Source organism: Belonocnema kinseyi, chromosome 10 (genome assembly GCF_010883055.1).
Source record: "Belonocnema kinseyi isolate 2016_QV_RU_SX_M_011 chromosome 10, B_treatae_v1, whole genome shotgun sequence".
NCBI classification, from domain to species: domain Eukaryota; kingdom Metazoa; phylum Arthropoda; class Insecta; order Hymenoptera; family Cynipidae; genus Belonocnema; species Belonocnema kinseyi.
Window position 1 is genome coordinate 62,643,186 of NC_046666.1, and position 20,661 is coordinate 62,663,846.

General features: G+C 25.8%; 2 protein-coding genes across 3 annotated transcripts in view; one reads left to right on the plus strand and one right to left on the minus strand.

Annotated features, from left to right (window-relative positions):
- LOC117181582 (beta-1,3-glucan-binding protein-like) overlaps positions 1–18,440 on the minus strand; it is a 20,578-nt gene extending 2,138 nt beyond the window's left edge. Inside the window, exons 1-5 of one of the 2 annotated variants that reach the window (XM_033374421.1) lie at positions 18,389–18,440; positions 7,587–7,732; positions 7,239–7,384; positions 5,145–5,308; positions 2,834–3,195 (exon numbers count right to left, since the gene is read on the minus strand). In XM_033374421.1, coding sequence (XP_033230312.1) covers positions 2,834–3,195; positions 5,145–5,308; positions 7,239–7,384; positions 7,587–7,732; positions 18,389–18,392 — 822 coding nt within the window. In that variant the 5' untranslated portion in view covers positions 18,393–18,440. Of the gene's footprint in view, positions 1–2,833; positions 3,196–5,144; positions 5,309–7,238; positions 7,385–7,586; positions 7,733–8,730; positions 8,950–18,388 lie in introns of those variants that run through there. The other variant, XM_033374420.1, reaches the window with a different exon arrangement.
- Positions 12,364–20,281, plus strand: LOC117181583 (frataxin homolog, mitochondrial). The gene is made up of 3 exons (XM_033374422.1): positions 12,364–12,683; positions 15,379–15,499; positions 19,876–20,281. The coding sequence occupies exons 1-3, from the start codon at positions 12,445–12,447 to the stop codon at positions 20,122–20,124; spliced, it is 609 nt and encodes a 202-aa protein (XP_033230313.1). The 5' UTR covers positions 12,364–12,444; the 3' UTR covers positions 20,125–20,281.
- The last annotated feature ends 380 nt before the right edge of the window (positions 20,282–20,661 follow it).

Consider the following 20,661-nt stretch of genomic DNA (forward strand, 5'->3'; position numbering starts at 1 on the left):
ATTATTTGTATTATACTTCTTTGACGACGATACCGAAAATGTTGTTTGTTTTCACGTAATATTAACGGCTTAGAAGATCCTTCTGGAAAGTTAGAATTTTTACTATTTTGAAGAAGATTTTTAAATTAAAAACAACTAATTTAATAATTACAAATTTTTCATTCATCAAGTTTTAATCTCATTTATGAGCCAAAAAAGGTTGGATAATCTCAGCCAAGGCAAGGCTCGTCTTGAGTCAAGTAAACGTCGTCTTAGCCAAGACAAGGCTCGACTCAAGACAAGTAAACGCCGTTTTACCTGCCGTGGCCATAAAATTAAGACGAAGGCCTATGTTTCGACTCAGTTTTGAGACGCAGCCAAGCATCGATGTCTTGGAGACTAACTCAAGACATAATCAAGTCGAACACAAGTCGAAGCATTTTTACTCGGGTTTATAGGCAAGTAGTTAAACTTTCAAGCCAAAAAGATGAATTGTTTAAAAGACACAATTTTCAATCAAACAGGACAAATTGTCTAGAAGAAAATATATAATATTCAACAAAACAGTTAAGTTTTCAACAGAATAATAACATTTCTAACACAATAGTTGAATTTTCAATGAAAATTACGAATCTTAAACAAAAAAAAATGAATTTTTAACAAAGACGTTCAACCAAAAATGATTTTAATTTTAAATAAAAAAAGAGTCAATTTTATCCAAAAAAATCAATTTTCAATAAAGGAGTTGAATTTCGAGGCCAAATAGTCTTGTGTCAAACTAAAAAACGGTCAATTTTCAACTAAAAACAGAATAGTTAAATTTTCAGTTGGCTATCAGACTTTTTAAAGAAGTTTTCGATTAAAAGAACTTTGCTTTTTTTGACTTTTTTGGTATTTTGTCTCGCTATTGCAAAAAAATGATAATTTTCAATTTGCATAAAAAGAAATCCAATTTTCTTTTCTTCAAGACGTGGGCACAATGTAATTTTCTTATGTAATATATGCACCATATTAGCAACAACTCTAAAAAATCAAGAAAAAAGAAAACGATGGCCCTTTTAAGAAAATTGATTTTTACTATTTCTAGAAAAAAGAAAACGTTGCCCATTTGTCCAATTTTTATTATATTTAATTTTCTAGCAGATTTCGAAATTGAACAAAGAGATATATCAGAATCAAAAAAGTGAAATATATCTAATCGTTTGGATACCGCAATATTTTAAAGTAAAAATGTACGTTTTTTATAAACTGTGTCACCAACTTTAAAAGTTCTAATAGTCATAACTCAATAAAAATTTTTTTTAGATCAGTGAAATACAATTCAGTGAAAAAAAAAATAATTTTCAAACAAATATGTACGAATTTTTAACCGATAAAAATAAATTCTTAATGAAACATATAATAGTTTAATTTTAAACTAAAAACGATCAATTTTCAGCCAAAAATGAATTATTTGAATTTTCAGCAAAAGAATTAATTTAAAAACAAACAAAAAAACGAACTTTAAACAAAATAGTTTAATCCTGAACGAAAAATATAATTGCTGGTATTTCAAACAAAAAAGATTTTTATTTAAAGTGAAAAATAGTCAAATTTAACAAAAAAAAAATGAATTCTCAACAAAAAAGTTGAATTTTGAAACAGAAAAGATTCTTTTTAATTGTTGAATTTTCACATAACAAATTGTGAACCCAGAAAAAGAAATTTTCAACAAAATAGTTAAATTTGCAACTAAAGAGATAGATTTTCAATCGATGAAATGAATTTTTAACAAAGTTGTTCAAATTTCAAACAATTAGCTGAATTGTTAAACAAAAAACATAAGTTCTCGATAAAAAATTTATTGGTTTAATTTTTAACTAACAACAATCAATTTTCGGCAAAAAATTGATTAGTTGAATTTTCTCAGTTAAAAATTACTTAATAACAAAAAAGTAGTACAATCCTCAAAAACTAAATGAATGTTTAAGAAAGAAGTTCAACTTTCAACCAAGTATTTGAGTTTTCAACAAATAAAAGATCGAACAAAAACAAAAAACTGAATTTTCAATGAAAAATTAGTTCATTTAATTTCTAACTAAGAGCTATCAATTTTCAGACAAAAAAGGATTAGTTAAATTTTCAGTTATTTAGAAATTAACTTTCAACGGAAAAAATATTTTTAAAATTAGATTATGTTAATTCAGTTTACATTTCAAGCGTCTGTATTTATATGCTAAACTTTCAAAATAAACCCGCTGATTTTTAGTTTTCCAAGCATTTCAAAAAATGTGTATAATTGTTAATAATTGTTTTTGAACGACCCATAAGTTATCTTCCTGAGGTCGAAAAGCTATCTAATTAGAATACAAAAATGAATAAATCGATAAGTTCTACGAAAAATAGGCTATCTTCATTTGATTTTGTATGAAATTTATAAACACGTAGAAGTGTTAAAAAGAATCTTTTAAAATTCCTTGTTTTAAAAGTTATAGGAGCCTAAATTACATTACAAATGGTAATACAAAATACAGAAGTTTTGAATTCGTATGAAATGTTTCGAAAATTAATAGGTTATTTATTTCTCCTGGAAACTTAACTGAATGAATTTAGCCTAATTCTTAACAGTAACAAAAAGATAGCCTATTCTTCGTAGAACCCATCGAAGTAATACAAAATATATCGATTGGTTTAGTTTTTATTACTTTTGTTAAACTGGAATATTTTCAGTGTAAATTTAAATCTGTGAAATTAATTTTTTTCTAAAGAACTTACCCTAATAAATTTTATCCAAAAGTTTTACGATGAAGGTAAAAACAAAAATTGTTAAGAATGAAAATGACTTTTTTAAATGATTTAAAAAATATTAAATCACCTCTTGATCAAATGGAGCGACTCTTCCATTCCTTGTAGAGAACTGATCAAAATCTTCAAAACGAAGAAACCCAACTTCTGTGCTATCGACAAAGAACGAAAATCCATCTTCAGACCAGATGGTTGTGTATTTATGAAAATCCGTTGTCCATGGACCATTACGTTTAAATTTCGTGACATTTTTATGTTGTAATTTTTCAGATATTCCAAACCGTATTCCATATTCCAAAAGTTTACCGCCGAATTCCTCAGAGAAGTTGTCTTCATTATACAATCTTTCGTTACCTCGGGCCACTCCTAAATTCACTTTTGCAAATGCATATTTGTCATCTTTGCTTTCGTATCGAGGAAGCAAATACATTTCTGAAATTTAATTTAATTTTAATTTCAATGAATTAAGAAAATTCCTTATTATATTTCATAATGTAATTATGAACAACCATTTTCTCTGATTTAAACTGTTAAAAAAAATTTTTTAAATGTAGTTTACAAACCCAATATGAAAATTCTACTATATGTGATTAAAAGTTAACTCCTTTGATTGAAAATTACACTATTATATTTTTGATTGAGAATTCCTCCTTTTTTGTTTCATTATTTTGTCAAAAAGTTCTTTTACAAAGCTGTTCGTTTTTTCAAAACTTAATCTCTTTTTGTATAAATTTGATATTTTTTTGATAAAAATGAAACTGCTCGGTAGAAAATTAGTCTGGTTTCGTTGAGGTTTCAATTATTTTGTTGACATGTCATCTTTTTTGGTTGAACTCAACTAATCTTGATTTAAAATTAAATTTTTTTGGTTGAAAATTAATTTTTCAAATGAAAATTCAACTATTCCAGTTGAAGATTCAAGATTCAGTATTTTAGCTGAAAATTCATCTCTTTGGTTGAAAATTTAAGTGTTTTTTTTTAAACAAGCCTTTTTGGTAGAATTCAACTGTTCTTGATTTAAATTTATAACCTTTCTTAGTTGAAAATTAATTTTTCAACTGAAAATTCCAATATTTCAGTTAAAGATTCGTCATTTTAGTTGAAAAATAATCTCTTTGGTTAAATATTAAATTATTTTGTTGAAAATACGTCTTTTTGGTTGAATTCAACTGTTTTTAATTTTAAATTAAATTCGTTTTTGGTTGTAAGTAAGAGTTGTAAAAGTTGAACTATTTGCTTAAAAATTCATTCTTCTGACTAGAGATTCATATCTTTGGTTAAAAATTAAACTATTTTATTGAATATTCGTATTTTTGGTTAAATTAACATGTTTTTGATTTACAATTAAATTCTTTTTTGTTTGCAATATCAACTATTACATTTTTCGTTAGGATTCATCTGTTTTCGTTACAAATTTAATTACTTGGGTAAAAGTTGGACTATTTTATTCAAAATTCATTCTTCTAATTAAAGATTAATCTCTTCGGTTAAAAGTTTTTCTATATTGCTGAAAACACTTTTTTATAATGAATGTTATTAAATGATAATGTAAAAATTCAATTTTCAGTTGAAAACTGATCTTGTTTAATTGGAAATTCTACTGCAAAGGTCAAAGTTGAACTATTGATTGAAAATTCATTCTTTTGGTTTATTATGCTTTTCTTTGATTAAAAATTGAATCATTTTATTAAAAATTCCGCTTTTTTTTATTTAATTGAACTGTTCCGTTGAAAATTCACCTTTGGTTAAAAATTTATATATTTGGTGGAAAATTCGTCCTTTTTGCTTGGATTAAACGGTTTTTGATTTATAATGAAAATATTTTTTTGGTGAAGTATAAATTATACAATTTTTCGTTTAAAATTCATCTTTTGTTGTTGCAAACTTACAAATTCATCTATAATTAGTTATATATTAAACTATTCGATTAAAAAATTCATTCTTTTGGTTGGAGATTCATCTCTTTGGTTGAAAATTGATTTACTTTGTTGAAAACTCGTCTGTTTTCTTTAAAAAATAATTTTTTAACTACAATGTAACTTTTCCATTTTTTGTTGAAACTTGCTTTTTTAAATTCAAAATACAATTCTTTTTTGAAAATTTAATTATTTAGTTAAAAATTCAACTGTTTTTTTAAAGAGTCATCTTATTTAAAAAGTTTTATATTGAATTTAATATGGTATCTTCATTAAGTTTATTTAAAAGAATTTATTCCTCTATTTTCGTGACAAATCACCCTATTTGCTCTATATTGAGAGTATTTTGGGATGTGAGTTCTGAGATTCTATAAAAATAAAATAAAATTTAACTTATTTATTGTAACTTATTTAAATATAAATTATTGTTTTCGGTATAATATTTGGTGATTTCTCATTTCTTACCTGGAAATATCCAGTCACCCTGAGGAAATTTAGCATTGATTTCTATTTTCCCATATCGGAAATTGAAGGAATTTTTTGTTATCAAGCGACTAGAAATGACGGGCTGTAAAATATGAAACGCAGTAGCATCCCTTTGACATTCTTCAAAAACATTACTGCTACAGCTAAAAGGAAAATTTTAATGATGCGTAAAAAATATTATTCAATGGGAAATTCATTTAACAATAAATTTGTTACTATTATTAATATAAAATTTGCAGGGATTTTTGTTTGTTACTATTAATAAAGAAATTTTGTATATATATATATATATATATATATATATTAGGTGAATCGAGTTGTAACTTAACATTTCTCTTCGCAGTTAGCTATAGAATGCTATTAAATAATTAATTTTTGAAGATCACCCTTATAGGTCTGTTTAATAGGTTCCCAGAAAAAACACATATGTGAAAAATTGGGTTTTGTGAGTTTTTGGCGCTAATTAGTACTTTTTTGCGGATATTCTAAATAAAAACTGTTTCTGATACCTGAAATCCTACTTTTTAATGGATAAATGTTTATATAAATTGTTTAAGCAATTTATTATTGAAAGAGTTGCAGTTTGTTTCTAAAATTTTCCACTTTTGTTAACCTTTTCAATCGAAGTAAGGTAATAGGTAATTAAAATGGAGAAGAATTATTGTTTAAACAATGTATTATTATTTTGAATAGTATTCTCTTTAAATAATGTTAGAAAGTGGCGATTTTTTAAAAAAATTTTCAACTTTTCACTCAGGGCGAGTTAATAATTCTTGCAATTTAATCAACATAATTTTTGAAACAAATTATTATTGTTTATAACTATCTTCTATAGTAATACTTGATAGTTCCAGATTTTCTGAAATTTAAAAATTGTTGTCTATACCTTTGATTTAGAGTGTGTTTATATTTAATGAAGCATAATTGTTTAAACAATTTATTATGATATATAACTTTTTTTCTTAAAGAAATGCTGAAAAGTTGCGGTTATTCTAAAATTTTCAGCTCTCCTTTGAATTTTTATTCACGAAAAAAGAATTAAAATTAATATTAATTTTACAAAATTGGATGCCAGAAACTACTTTAAGGAGAATTGACATTTGATAAATTGCTTATACAATCATGTTTGATAACTTGTATTAACTGTTACTTCACTAAGTGAGAATTGTCAAAAAGGGGCAAATTTCCGAAAAACTACAAATATCTGTGATTATTCTAAGTGAATATAGATTTAAAGAATAATACATTGTTTAAACAATTATGTTTGTTAACGTGAATTCATGATTACCTCATTCTACTTGAAAAGATGAGAAGAATTGGAAAATTTCATAAAAAAAATCGGAACCTTCGAGGATTATTCAAAGAGAATATTATTATGAATAATAATAAATTGTCTTAAAAAATTATGTTTGTTAGAATAAAATAATTATTACCTCACTATAATTGATAAATGGACGAAAATTTGGGAAAAAGCTTTATGTTTCTAGTATTATTATAAGAGAATATGGTTATAAATAGTAAATTGTTTAAAAAATTATTTTCATTGAATGTAATTGACTATTGTCTCGCTTTAACTGAAAAGTTGAAAATAAGTTGAAAAATTAGGAAAAACGGCGATTTTTTAACTATTCTAAGAAAACATAGCTAAAAACAATAATTAATTGTTCAAATTATTTATGCAAACATATAATTATCACAAGAAAGTAGTAATTTATGTACTAGAATCAATTTTTAATTTTTTTTAAACACAAGAAAATTATTACTAGCGCTAGAAACTCGAAAATCCTAATTTTTACATTCGGGGGTTTTTTAGAGACCCTATAAAACAGACTTATGGGAGTGGCGAAATATTGATTTTCAACTCAATTTACCTAATATTGACGATTCTGAATCAAATTTACAAAAATGTATTTTTTCCTTATGGGAAATATGAAAACTCATTGATTTTTGTATGGATATTAACAAATTTTTAGGCGATATGCATGCAAATTCGAGAAAAAAATTTCTATGTATTTTGGGACAGCTCTAATAAAATAATGTTCATTTAATTAATTTCTATTGAACATTACTTACTTAGCGAGGACCATTTTTCCAATATAGACAGAATTATCTCCATAAGCTTCTTCTAGAATTCGTGGGGTAATCCGTAAAGAATTTTCATTTACTGTTACAATTCCGTCATCATTTCCGTCATTGCGATAAACGCAAAATTCAAAATCCTTTAATTAAAAGAAATATTTGACGAGTATTTTATTTTACAATAATATAATTTTATTCAAAAATATTTTTCTGATGGAGTGTAGTTTGAAATATTTTATTTCTATATTATTATAAATAATTTAAAAAATTCTAATTGCAAATATCGAAAATATTTTTATTTTCAAATAGAAATATTAACTAACTAAAATTTAATAAACTCACTGGCTCCTGTGGTATTTTGATTTCTCGAGTCCAAATCGATTCGTTTAGATTGTTAAACGTCTCCTCAAAGATAATTTGATTTGTACACTCCATTTTTTCATTACTTACTGTAGTTATACTTTCGTCGCATTTTACCTCTCGCTTCACTAGTTAAAAATTAAAAAAAAAGAAAATTATTGGTCGAATCGCTTAACTGGTAGGTAAATATTTTTAAAATTATGTATGATAAATAATAATATATTTAATATAAAAATAAAAAAAATAATTATATAAGTAATTACATAAATTGTTTTTCGTTACTATTGGGACCAAGCTATTCATAAACATTTAAAATAATAATTTATGAATTATAAAAGTCATATATAAACAATTTGAACAGCAAAATATTAAAATTGAGAAATTTAACAGCATTTCAATATAGTTGATTTAATGAGGTGCATTGTCGTCTAGAATTTCGGGATGTCTTGTCCAATATTTTTCATTACCTTGGCTAGCTGTCCCGAATCCGACTAGCCCATTACCTTTTCCGATTTCCCCAATTTATATATATCGTATATATACTATATATTGTATAAGAAGATACAAGATTCTTTATTTTAGAGTCATAAAAATGTGACTCAAGAGATAATTTTATGTCTTCAATTCATATAAACTTGTCTCCAAGACATAAATTGAAGTCTGGATCCATCTACAAACTGACATGCACAAGTCGACCTGTTCGACTTCAGCATGTCTTGATTGGGGGAAATTCAAGTCGAACTCAAGTCGAAACATTTTTACTCGGGCAATTGGGGCCCGCAATGGCCGACTAGATTATGAAAAAAAAATTATTTTTCTAGAACTCATTTTTCATTTTTGAAAATTTTACACAGATTGGCACTTTTTATAAATGTAAAAAAAGCATTTGAATGAGACATTTACATCTTTTTACCTCTTAGGCTAGCCAGCACCCGATTAGGGCCCGAAAAGACCGTCTAGATTAGACAGAATTTTCCACACGGGAAATTCCCTCAAATTTCATTAGAAATTAATACAATTTTTTTAGAATATAAATGAATGAAATAGGACTGTACTTTTGTCCTACATATTTTTGTTTTCTTAGTCGCCTATGGAAATATTAGAATTGAAAAATTATTTTAATTACCAGGTATGGGAACATAAAGTCTCCAAGGTTTAAATCTTTCAATTTCGGGTTCTGTTGTATTCCAAGATTCTGCCACAATTTCGTTACCGTGTAATTTAATAAACAAGACAATTATTAATAACATGTTTGATATAATGTGATTATGGATACGTTGCATTTCGTAATAACCGTTTATCGATGCGAGAAAAAAATTATGAAAAAAGTTTTAGAAAAAATTGATGCTCATTTGAACGATCGAAGAGCGAAACTGGAAAGAGCTGGACTGGTCTTCTGAGTAAACATCTCTTTTGTATATGTATATATCCATACAGGAGCGTGATTAAAATGACAATATAATTCGAAACCGAGAGGATTGTTTTAAACTATCTTTTGCAAGATAAAAATTAAATAATTAAACTTGTAAATTTTGTATAATTTCTATATTCTGTATTTATAATATCAAATTATAAATCTTTCGACATATCGCATGAGGCAACCTGATGCAACTTAATGCATTGAGAGTGCGGCACTTATTCTGTATGTCACGCTTGACTGAGCACCGCTTCTCTCGGTGGGGCGGCTTCCCTCATCCCGAAACTTTCGAGGATATCAATTCTACGAACATCGTAAACCGGAATTCTTATATCGGAAGTTAATATATTTTAAGAGGATAGTTGAATTTATAATAATATAGTTTTATTTTCAAACAAAAGAGATAATGTTTCAACAAAATAGTTAAACCCTCAACTAAAACAGATTAATTTTCAAAGCTGTAGATTGTAAGAAGTTAAAAAATTAACCAATTTCAATCAGTAATTGAATTCTAGCTGAATCAGTTATTTTTCAAGGATAAATTAGCAAGTTTTATTCATTTATTACAAAAAATTAGCTCATTTCCAGCTAGAATTCAGTCACTAAATGACATTATTTAAAAAAATTACTGAGTCAAATCGATAGGGAACAAAACAGTTGTATTTTTAACTGATAGAAATTTATTTCCAACCAAATCAACTGAAAAACATTTATCAGTGAAAATAGCTGATTAATAGCAAGAATCCAGTCAGCAGCTGACATTAGTAAAAACCCGAGTAAAAATTCTTCGACTTGAGTTCGACTTGGTTATGTCTTGAGTTCGTCTCCAAGACATCGATGTCTGGCTGCGTCTCAAAGCTGAGTCGAGACATAGGCCTTTGTCTTAATTTTATGGCCACTACAGGTAAAACGGCGTTTACTCTGAACGAGTATATCCTTTAAAAGTTTACTTCAAAAAAATAAAAATGGTAAATTTCTAGAAGGACCTTTTAAGCCGATGGAAATACGTAAAAACAAACAACATTTTCGGTATATATTGTATCAAAAAATATACAAGATTGTTTAACCATTAACAAATATTAGCTTTTATGACCGTTAGAAATACCCTTTTTGTTAGGTCAGGTATACGCTCGAAGTTATAAACCGCACCTGTTGTAGTCATAAAAATACGACGCAAGAGATAAATTTATGTCTTCAAGGCATAAAAACTTGTCTCCAAGAAATACATTGAAGTCTGGCTCCGTCTCAAAATTGAGACGTGCTCAAGTTGAACTTCTCGACTTCATCATGTCTTGATTGGGGGCAATTCAAGTCGAACTCAAGTCGAAACATTTTTATTCGGGAAAAGTACTGATTAGAATTTAGAAAGTTCCGAATAGTTGCATTTTAAACTAAAACATATTTTTAAAAAATAATTGAGTTTTGAACCGAAAACGATTTTTATTCAAAATAAATAACAAATTTTGTAAGCAATTTGGTTGAATTTAATACAAACCAGTCGATTTTTTCACCGGAAAATATAAAGTTGATTTTCAACCAAAAAAATGAATTTTGTACCATGTTTATATGCTGAATCTTTAACTGATGTAGTTTTCATTCCACAAGATTAATTTTTTTAAATGTATTTTGAACAAAATTGTTACTTATATGATGAATCTTGAATAGAAATAATTTAATTTTCAGTAAAAAAAAGTAATTGAAAAAAAATAATTTTTCAACAAAATGCTTGAATCCTTAACCAAAAACAGATTTATTTTTAACAATACAGTTGTGATATTTAATCAAATGAAATGAATTTTTTATTAAAAAATTAATTTTCAATCGAGACGATTAATTTTGTAAAAAATATAACTTTTTATGAAAATGAATATATGTATTTTCAACTGAAAAAGAAAAAATTTTAACAAAAAATGAAATATATAATTTCCAGTAAAAAATGCATTTTTAACATAAAAATAGAATTTTTAATATTCAGTTAGAAAAATAAATTTTCAATAAAAAATATTATATTTAATTTTCAGTTGGAAAAATAAATTTTCAGTAAAAAACAGAACATTTAATTTTCAGTTAGAAAAATACATTTTTAACAACAAAAAAATAAATAAAAAAAGTTAAATTTTCAACCAAAGAAATGAGTTTTTAGTTAAAAGTATGATGTTTTAACTAATACGATTACTTTAAAAAAAAATGAAATTTTAACCAAATTCGTTGTTGATATAGATACATTTTTAGGTTTAAATAGACCAGTTAAATTTTCAGTTAAAAAAAATAAATTTTCAACTAAAAAGAGGAAATTTTCAACAACAGGAATTTTCAAATAAAAAAAATACATTTTCAACAAAATATTTAAATTTTCAACCACAGAAATAAATTTGTAAAGAGAAGTTAAATTTTCAGTAAAATAAATTTATTTTCAAGAAAATAAAATAATTTTTTAACAAAACAGATGAATGGCCAGCCAGGAAAATTAAATTTCTACAGAAAAAGATCATTCTCCACAAAATAGTTTAATTTTTAACTCCACATGTCAAATTTCAACCATGAAAATTAAATTTCTATAAAAAAATGAATTTAAAAAAAAAATGGAACAGTTACATTTTCGGTTAAAAAATTAATTTTCAATAAAAAAACTAATTTTTAAAGAGAAATATAAATTTAAATGTACTTTATATCAAACAAAAAAAGTAGAATTCACTCAAAAAGACGAATTTCAATAAAATGGTTTAATTCTGAACCAAAGCAGATCTATTTTCAACCAAACAGTTGCATTTTTGTCCAAAGAAGTTAAGTTTTCCACCAAAAAATATGAATTTTCAAACAAAAAACATTTGTTGTTCGAGTAAAAAGGACCAATTTTATACATAGCAGTTGATTTTTCAACAAAAAAGTTAATTTTTAAATTAATAGTTGAATCCTCTGTCAAAACAGATTTACTTTCAACCAAACAGTTGAATTTGATGTTTTTCCGCGTGTGAAATATAATTATTGACAAAGAATTGTCGCATTTATTGTATTTTTTATGACATCAAAAAAATTTGAAGCATAGCTATGTCTCATATATAATATATATGTTTTGTAGATATTGGTCCATTTCAATAATGGTTCTTAAATTTTATTTACAATTGTTAGCATTTTTAATTTTATTTCTAATAAGTTATGCAAGTTTTCAAACTTGAAAAACTAACAAGTATCTTCCTTTATAAAAAAATGCATCGAATTTCCACATTAATTTTTTAAAATCCTAATTTGAAATTTCGAATCTTATCTGTTAAAATATAGCCGCCTAGATAGAAGGTTGTGATTGGACGCTGCCCACATGTTGCGCGTTGATGGTTGCGCAAAATACGTATAATGTTTATTGACATCTCTGAATCTATCACGCAAGCTTTGTTTGATCAATATTAAGACAAAATAAAGTTTATAATGCTAAACTCAGTAGCAAGGATTGCAAATGGTAATAGAATTTTGTCAAATTTCACGACGGCAAGTGTAAGGCGAAAATTTAAAACGAATATCCTCTTTTCACATTCATCTTGCATTAGAGGTTATATCGTGCCGAATTTCGATAAATCTTTAAAGTATTTTAATAATAATACGGCGATATATCAAAAATTAACAGCCAAATATTCGACTGAAATTCAAAATCCTACGTCTTCAGAACAGTGAGTATTATTTCGACAACTATATATTTAATTTATAAAAATATTACAATTATATTTAAGGTTAGGTATTGAAGCAAAATTTTTTTTAAACTAGTTTTAAATCGTTCGAACGATTTTTACTGAAAGAGAGTAAAATAAAAATTAGCAATTTAAATTTAAATTGGCTAGAAAATAAAAGTCATTTCCAAATAATTATTTACTTTTTGTCTTTTGAAAGCAATTTAATTGTGTAAACATTTCTTATTAATTCCATTTGCCACAAGTATGTTAAAAACTAGATGTATTTCTTTAATATAAATACGATATACATATAACAGTGTGTCTACTCAACTGGAAATGTCTGTAAATGTCACGTATTTTCAAACATTAACTATTTGGTTGAAAATGCATGTACTTTGTTTTAAATCCGTTCTTTTTGGTAGAAAATTAATCTTCTCGGTTAAAAATTCAACAGTTTGGATCCAATTTTTCTTCTATTTTAACTAAAAAAATTTTCTTTGTTGAAAATTCGTCCTTTTTTATTGAATTTATTCGTTTTTTATTCAACATTAAAATATTTTATGTTAAAAGATCAAATATTACATTTTTTATTAAAAATTAATTTTTTTAACTTAAGATTTAACAAATACAGTTCAATATTCCATCAGTTTATTTGAAAATTTATCTCCTGGTTAAAAATTAATTTTTTTTTCGTGAATATTCCTAATTTTAAATGAAATTTTCGTTGGTTGAAATTTCTTTTTTTTGTTGTTAAAAGTAAATGTTATGGACAAAAAATTCATTTATTTGGTTGAAAACTTCTTGTTTAAAAACCAAACACTTTGGTAGAATTTTTTCTCTCTAGCTTGAAAAATCTTTCTTAAGAATGAAACCAGAGATTAAACTGTAATAAAGAAAAAACGTTCGGAGTTACATAACTTTAAAATGTATACAGTGGAAAGTAAATAATCTTTAATTCTATATATTAAATATTCGAGAATTTTCTTTTGTAACCCATCAAAATTATTGTAATTTTGAATTGTAGATCTTTTAAAATAAACAGTTATTCACTTTGAACATTTAGAATTAAAAATGACGCAAGTTCTAAGTTTCATAATTAAAAATTCTACAATTTTTACGGTTTACATTAGAAGTATCTTCAATTTAGAAGAGTTAGAATTGAAAACGCTTGCCTTTTGATTTCAAAAATAAAAAAATTGTCAAGTTCTCTATTATAAATATGTTAAAAATCTTTAAGTGTCGAACTTGGAAACATCGGAAAGATTCACTATTCCAGAATCCCTCAGCAAAATGTTGGGTTCGAATTAAAAAAACCACTTGTTTAACATAAATATTTTTATTTAATCAAAAATTATTTCAAAATGAAGAAAATCATTTTAAATTGAAGAAAAATGTTGCTTGGAACAAACAACCACTTCACTGAACGAAAGAAATTTCTTTGAGTGAAAGAAATGTTTTTTAAATCAAAAAAACTTTCCTCTGAGTGTATGTTTTTGAGAACATCTTATTATGATATAAAATTCCAAATTATATCAATTTATTTATTTAGTTCTAATTCTGACATTTCAATAAAAGCATGCAAATTATTACTAAGAGCTGACTAAATTTGTTGGATAAATGTATTTTCTATAAAATTGATTTGTTAAAAATATTCCGTAACAGTATCAAGACCCACCCCTTATATAATAGCCTCCACTCCGAAAACTGTTGCGAAATTTATGGAAAAAGTGAAAAGTGTTCACTTATGAATTTTTATTTATAATTGAAATGACTGAAATATAATTTTCTCGATCTTCGTTTTGAAAGTTTTTCGAGTGAAATGTAAATGCAAGAAATAAATGTTCAGAAGTAGAAGAAAATTTCTAAAGTAAGTAAGATATAATATTTCCACTTTCGTGATTTTTTTATAGTTAGAAATTAGGGATCGTTAATTAATTACGTAAAATATTACAAATTTCAAAAGGTTTCAATCGATTACAGATGCTTGATCTTGACTTTTAAGATTTTAAGAAATTTTTTTGGACTTTGAGAGATTTACGGGGTTCCGATGATTTCATGGGATTTCAAAAGATTTTAAAATATTTTAAAGTTTATCCATTTGTTTTAGAAGATTGTGTAAGATTTTTAATGATTTCCGAATATTATCAAGGATTTTAATGGATTTCGGTGAATTTTACGCCACCCCCGGAAGAGATTTGGCTTATTGGTATAATAATAATATTAATAATAATGAATTTAAAAAATTTAAGATTGAGAAAGATTCCCACGGATTTTAAAGGTTTTAGTACAATGTTCTGATATTACAAAGATTAAAAGGGATTTCGAAATATTTAACGGAATTTCAAGGATTTTAACCGATTTTAAGAGTTTTTAAGGGAAAAAATGTTTCAAGGATTTACAAAATTTTCAAAAAAATTCACAGGATTTCAAAGGAGTCTTACGTAATTAATGAACGCGCCCTTACATTTAATTAAAAATCATTAGGTTGCTGTACTAAAGTATTTAGAATGCACAGTATTCTACTTTTGCACATTTCTTTCACTGACAAGCCTTATAATAAAGAACATTTTTTAATATATAATTTATGATTTTGCATTTCGTTCTTAAAAACCGCTTAATTCGAAAAAATTATATAATTTCTATTTGACACAATAGTATATTTTATTCAAGTAGGTTGTACCATTTTCGATTCTAGAGAACTTAGTGCTATAGGATTCGACAAAATATCTAATGAAACTCTGGAGTCTCTGACAGAATATTTTGACGAAATTATAGAAAAAGCAGAGCATTTAGATGATGCAGATGTGTCTTGTGGGGTAGGTTGAATTTTTTAATTCCTTGCTGATTTTTGAAACTGGATGCGATTTTTAAATTGATATTAAAACAAAAGCTGTGTTATTTCATCATATGTATTATCCAATATAATAAAAAAAGATAAGCAAAGACAACATTTTTGCTTCAAAATTGCAATTTTATACGAATAGCTCCAAAATCGTTAAAAAATTATAAATCTTTTGTTGAAATTATAATGATTCTTGTTTAGGAATACCAATATTCGATTAAGGGCATGTGATACTTACAGTTTCCCCAGCCTTTTTTCCACAAAAATGAAAATTTTTAAAAACTGAATTCGGAGATGCTATAAAATATCATAACGGACGTCGCCGGACTCTTTTTTGAGGGATAATAACAAAAAAATGTATTTTGCTAAATAAAAATTGTATGCATATGCATTATTTTGAGGTTACTTCGTTTACGTCCGATAATCTGGAAATTATTTATGAAATAAACTTTTTTGATTGCCTGAAAACAAGGTTAGTTCCGGGAGATTAGTTACGATGTTTATTTGTAAGTCTAAAGTTTTCGGCCAAAAATTGAAAAATATTGTGTACTTTGGAAGTAACGCTCGGGTGAATTGTAACACACTTAACCTAGAAATATACACGCACGTTGTTAGCAATATCAAATTTTTGTTGATAAAAAAAAACACAAAAAAAAGTGTGCGGGGACGTCCGTTAGCATGTTCACTATCATTTTCCAGACTTTGAAGACAAAATATCTCTTATCCTAGGAAAAAAGCCGGGGGAATCTAGCACTGAAAAAAACGATACTATTTCCTAAGCGCTATGCAAATTAATCATATTTTGCTAAATTAAAACTTTTTTGAATTAACCTACAAAAAAAGTGTGTATGGACGTCTGTTAGCATGCTCGCTATCATTTCCCAAATTTTTAAGACAAAATATTTATTATTCTAGAAAAAAAAGCCGGGGGAACCTAAAACTGGTAAAGTCCACCATTTTCTAAGTATCACATGCCCTTAAAAGCGCCAATGCAACTTAAAAATGTGAGCTTATGAATCTTCTTCAAAATCTAATGATTTTTAAATGAAAATAAAATTTATAACGAAAAACGCTAAAATAATCCGAAATTTTTGAAGCTTCTAAATTTTATTATTTTAAACCAAAATTTTTGTATATAACTGTAATGATTTTTTAAATAAAAAATACCGATTTCAGGTTAAACACAAAAATAAACTGAAGTTGTTAAAAATTGTATTATAACTATTTGTTTAAATATTATTTTTTTTTAAATTATTCTTCCTTGCTATTTAATGATTTTAGTTTGAAATAACCGATTTCATGTAAAAAAATAGTTAACTACCTTAAATTGTTCCAAAACTATAAATCTTAGTTGAAATCGTTGAAATCTAGATTGAAAAACGCTAGCATAACCTACAACTGTACAAAAAATTAAATTTTTTGAAATCTAATGATTTTTTGATAAAAATATCGATTTATTGTGGAAAACGTCAATAAAACATAAAATTCTCAAAAAGTTGTGAATCTTTTTTAAAAGATAAATTAAAAAAAAAATAAATACAAATTTTTGGCGAAAAACCTTAGAATTAACTATGTTTGTTCAAAGATTTTTAATATTGTTTAAATTGTAATGATTTTTGTTTAAAAATACCAATTTTGGTTGTCTCACGCCAGCGTCACTTTAAATTTTTAAGAAATCGTTTGAAATCTAATTATTTTTCAATAAAAGTCTTATTTCCGTCGAAAAACGCTAACAGAACAAGAAATTGTTTAAGCTTGTAAATTCTATTGGCTTAAATAAAAATCAACGGATTTCAGTATAATGATTTTTGTTTAAAAATAATAATTACAGGCGAACCACACAAACATAAATCTTAACCTAAATTGTACATTTATTTAAATATTTTAAATCTAATAATTTTTGTATTAAAGTGCCGTATTCTCATGTAAAGCGGCAACATAACCAAACATTGTTGAAAAGTTGTGAATCTTCATTGAAATATAATTTTAAAAAATACGAATTTCTGACATAAAACTTCAAAATTAACTAAAATTGTTGAAAGATTTAAAATCTTGTTTAAATTATAATGACTTTTGGTTAAAAATACAAAATTTTCGAATTAAATCGTCAGTGTAAAATAAAATTTAAAAAATAAGAAAATTCAATATCTAATGATTTTTGTTAAAAAATGTGAATATCCGGCATAAAATGTTAATATAACCGAATAACGTTAATAGTTGCCAATTTTTTGTCCAGGAAATCAAAAAATTTATAATTAAAATTACCTATTTGCAGAGTAAAACGCTGACATAACCTAAAATTGTTGAAAAATTGTAAATATTCTTTAAAATCGAGTAATTTTTTATTGAAAATACTAATAGCGCCTGACCAAAAACACTAACCTTACATAAAATTGTTTTGAATTGAAAATCTTCTAACTTTAACGATTTTAGTTTAAAATAGCCAGTATCTTGCGAAAAAGTTAATATAATCTGAAACTGTTGAAAAGAGCAAATCTTCTTTTAAATCTATGTTAAAAACTACTAGTTTAACCTAAATTGTACACAAACTTTTTAACTTTTTAAAAATGTACGGATTTTTTTACCAAAATTTCCGTTCCTTGGTGTAAAACGTCATCATAGCCAAAAATGGTTAAAATGTCGAAAATCTTCTTTGAAATCGAATTTTAAAAAATAAAAAATTTCCGACGAAAATCATTAGCACAAAGCAAAATTGTTAAAAGATTCTGAATCTTCTTCAAATTACAATGATTTTTGTTTAAAAAGATCAATTTCAGGTAAAAAACGTGTATAAAATGGAAAAACGTATATATAGTTAAACCATTTTTTATTTCTTAAATCTAGCAATTTATAACTAAAATACCCATTTGCGGAGTAAAACGCAGGGGTGTGCTTACTGCTTCCACTGTATTGCCCAATGCAAAAAATGTGTCACGAGAGTTGAAAACGGCCATGCCGCGGCGCTAGCAGTAACTTTGTTCTACACAATCATGCAGTACCAAAGGAAAAATGCATCAAAATTATCAAATAAGTGTGAAAAAACCTTTAAAATAATTTTTTCTTCATAGCACAGTCAAGTAGTAAATAAGACTTAGTTACGTACGTATTATTTTGTTTAATATAGGAAAAAGCGGCACACTATCACTATCTTCTAAATTTTCCCAGCAATTTTAAGAAAATTTTGTTTATTCTCTTGCAAACTTTCGAAATTATTTTCAGTGCTACTGAGTATTTCTTGAATTTACCCGATGTTTGTTCGTTTTTATTTTGTAATCTTACCAAATTGAAACATTTTGCTTTAAAATCTTATAAACTATTTTTACAAATTTTAGAGACGTTTGTTACGAGTATAAGGACAATTTTTTATTTTTTTATTTTTATTTTGTCAGAGCTTCTAAGCCTTCTAATTTCTAAAAATTATTCAAATTTGTTCTGCATTTTTTATTTATTCTGCAAAGTTTTAAAAATTGCCTTAAAATCTATCAGCTTCTTCTTTAACAATTTTTCAAATCTTCCTGAAAAAATATATTTCATTTTCGTGAAACTTTACAAAATTTATAAAAAAAGTTTACTAGTTTTAATTATTTCTGAATCGTTTCAAAACTTTCGAATATCTCTCATACTTACTCAAATATCTCCTAAAATTATGTAATATGGCGAAATTAGAAAATTTTGTTTTATAATTTTTCAAAGCCTTTTTAAAAATTAAAAAATTTCTTATGAATTTTAAGAACTTTTTTCACACCCTGAAAAAATTCAGTTTACCTAAAAAAATTGTAAATACATTTTTAAGATTTCATAACGGCTCTACATGACAAAAGAAATATAACAGTCAAAACAACTAGAACAAAGTTACTACTAGCGCCGCCGCATGGCCGTTTTCAACACATGAGCCATTTTCAACTCTCGGTGATAGGAGGCTGAGTAAAACGCTAGCATAACTTAAAATGGTTGAAAATTGAGAATCTTGATGATGATTTTGGTTTAAAATAGCTAATTTCCAGTGAAAAGAATCGAAAACATTCTAAAATGTTTACTAATTTTAGGTTATCGAAAGTTTATGATTTTAGATTATTATTTTTTGGATATACTATTTTTTGTTGAATATTAATTTTATTAATACAAAATATTTATTAATATGTAATATGTTTAATCTTTTCAGTAATTTATTATATAATTTGAAAGTTTTAATTTGACCATAAAAGAGTATTAAAAAACGCAAATGTTTTTCAATTTTTATAAAAGGGATTTTTCGTAAGTCTAACGTTACAAATTTTGAATTTAAAATATAAAACAGTAGACCAAGTTTTTGGATCAGGAACCCTTTAAATAATACGTAACATGTTCTAGGATGGAGTTTTAACAGTGAAGTTTGGAGACCTCTATGGTACTTACGTCATAAATCGGCAAACTCCAAACAAACAAATATGGCTCTCGTCTCCGACATCTGGACCGAAACGCTATGATTTCATAAACAATAAATGGGTGTACAGGCATGATGGAAAATCTTTACATGAACTCTTAAACGACGAAATTCCAACTATTCTCAAACGTCCAGTGTCGTTTGATAAGTGTTCATATAGTGGAAAAGACAATTAATTAATTAATTAATTAATTAATAATTGTTATTATATCAATCACGTTCTGAACTAGAAGTAAGAAATCGTGTTAACAAAACTTGTACAAATTGTAAAGCACTGTACTCAGTGGAAAATATGAATGAAAGAAAATAGATTTGAATTAAATTAGTAAACTAGATTTGGAATTTAATATTTGATTAGATACTAATATAATAAATAAACGACACGCAAAAGCTTTGCATTTAATCACATTTTTATAGGTGTGTATAACAGAGTTTCTACTCTACTTGGAAAACCTGGAAAATCTATAATTGCCCGGGAATTTTTTTTCAAGTCAGGAAGCTTTTTCGAGAGTGCTTAATTTTTTTCAATAAATTGTGATATACAATTGAACAAGATTGATTCTTGAATTGTAAAAGTTTATGTTACTATATTTAACTATTTTCTTAAAAATTCGTTTCTTTTAAAACCGATTTTAAAAATTGTTCTTTTTGATAGAAAATGAATCTTCTTGGTCAAAAGGTTTTGGTACAATTTGCGGAAGGGGGTAGGGGTC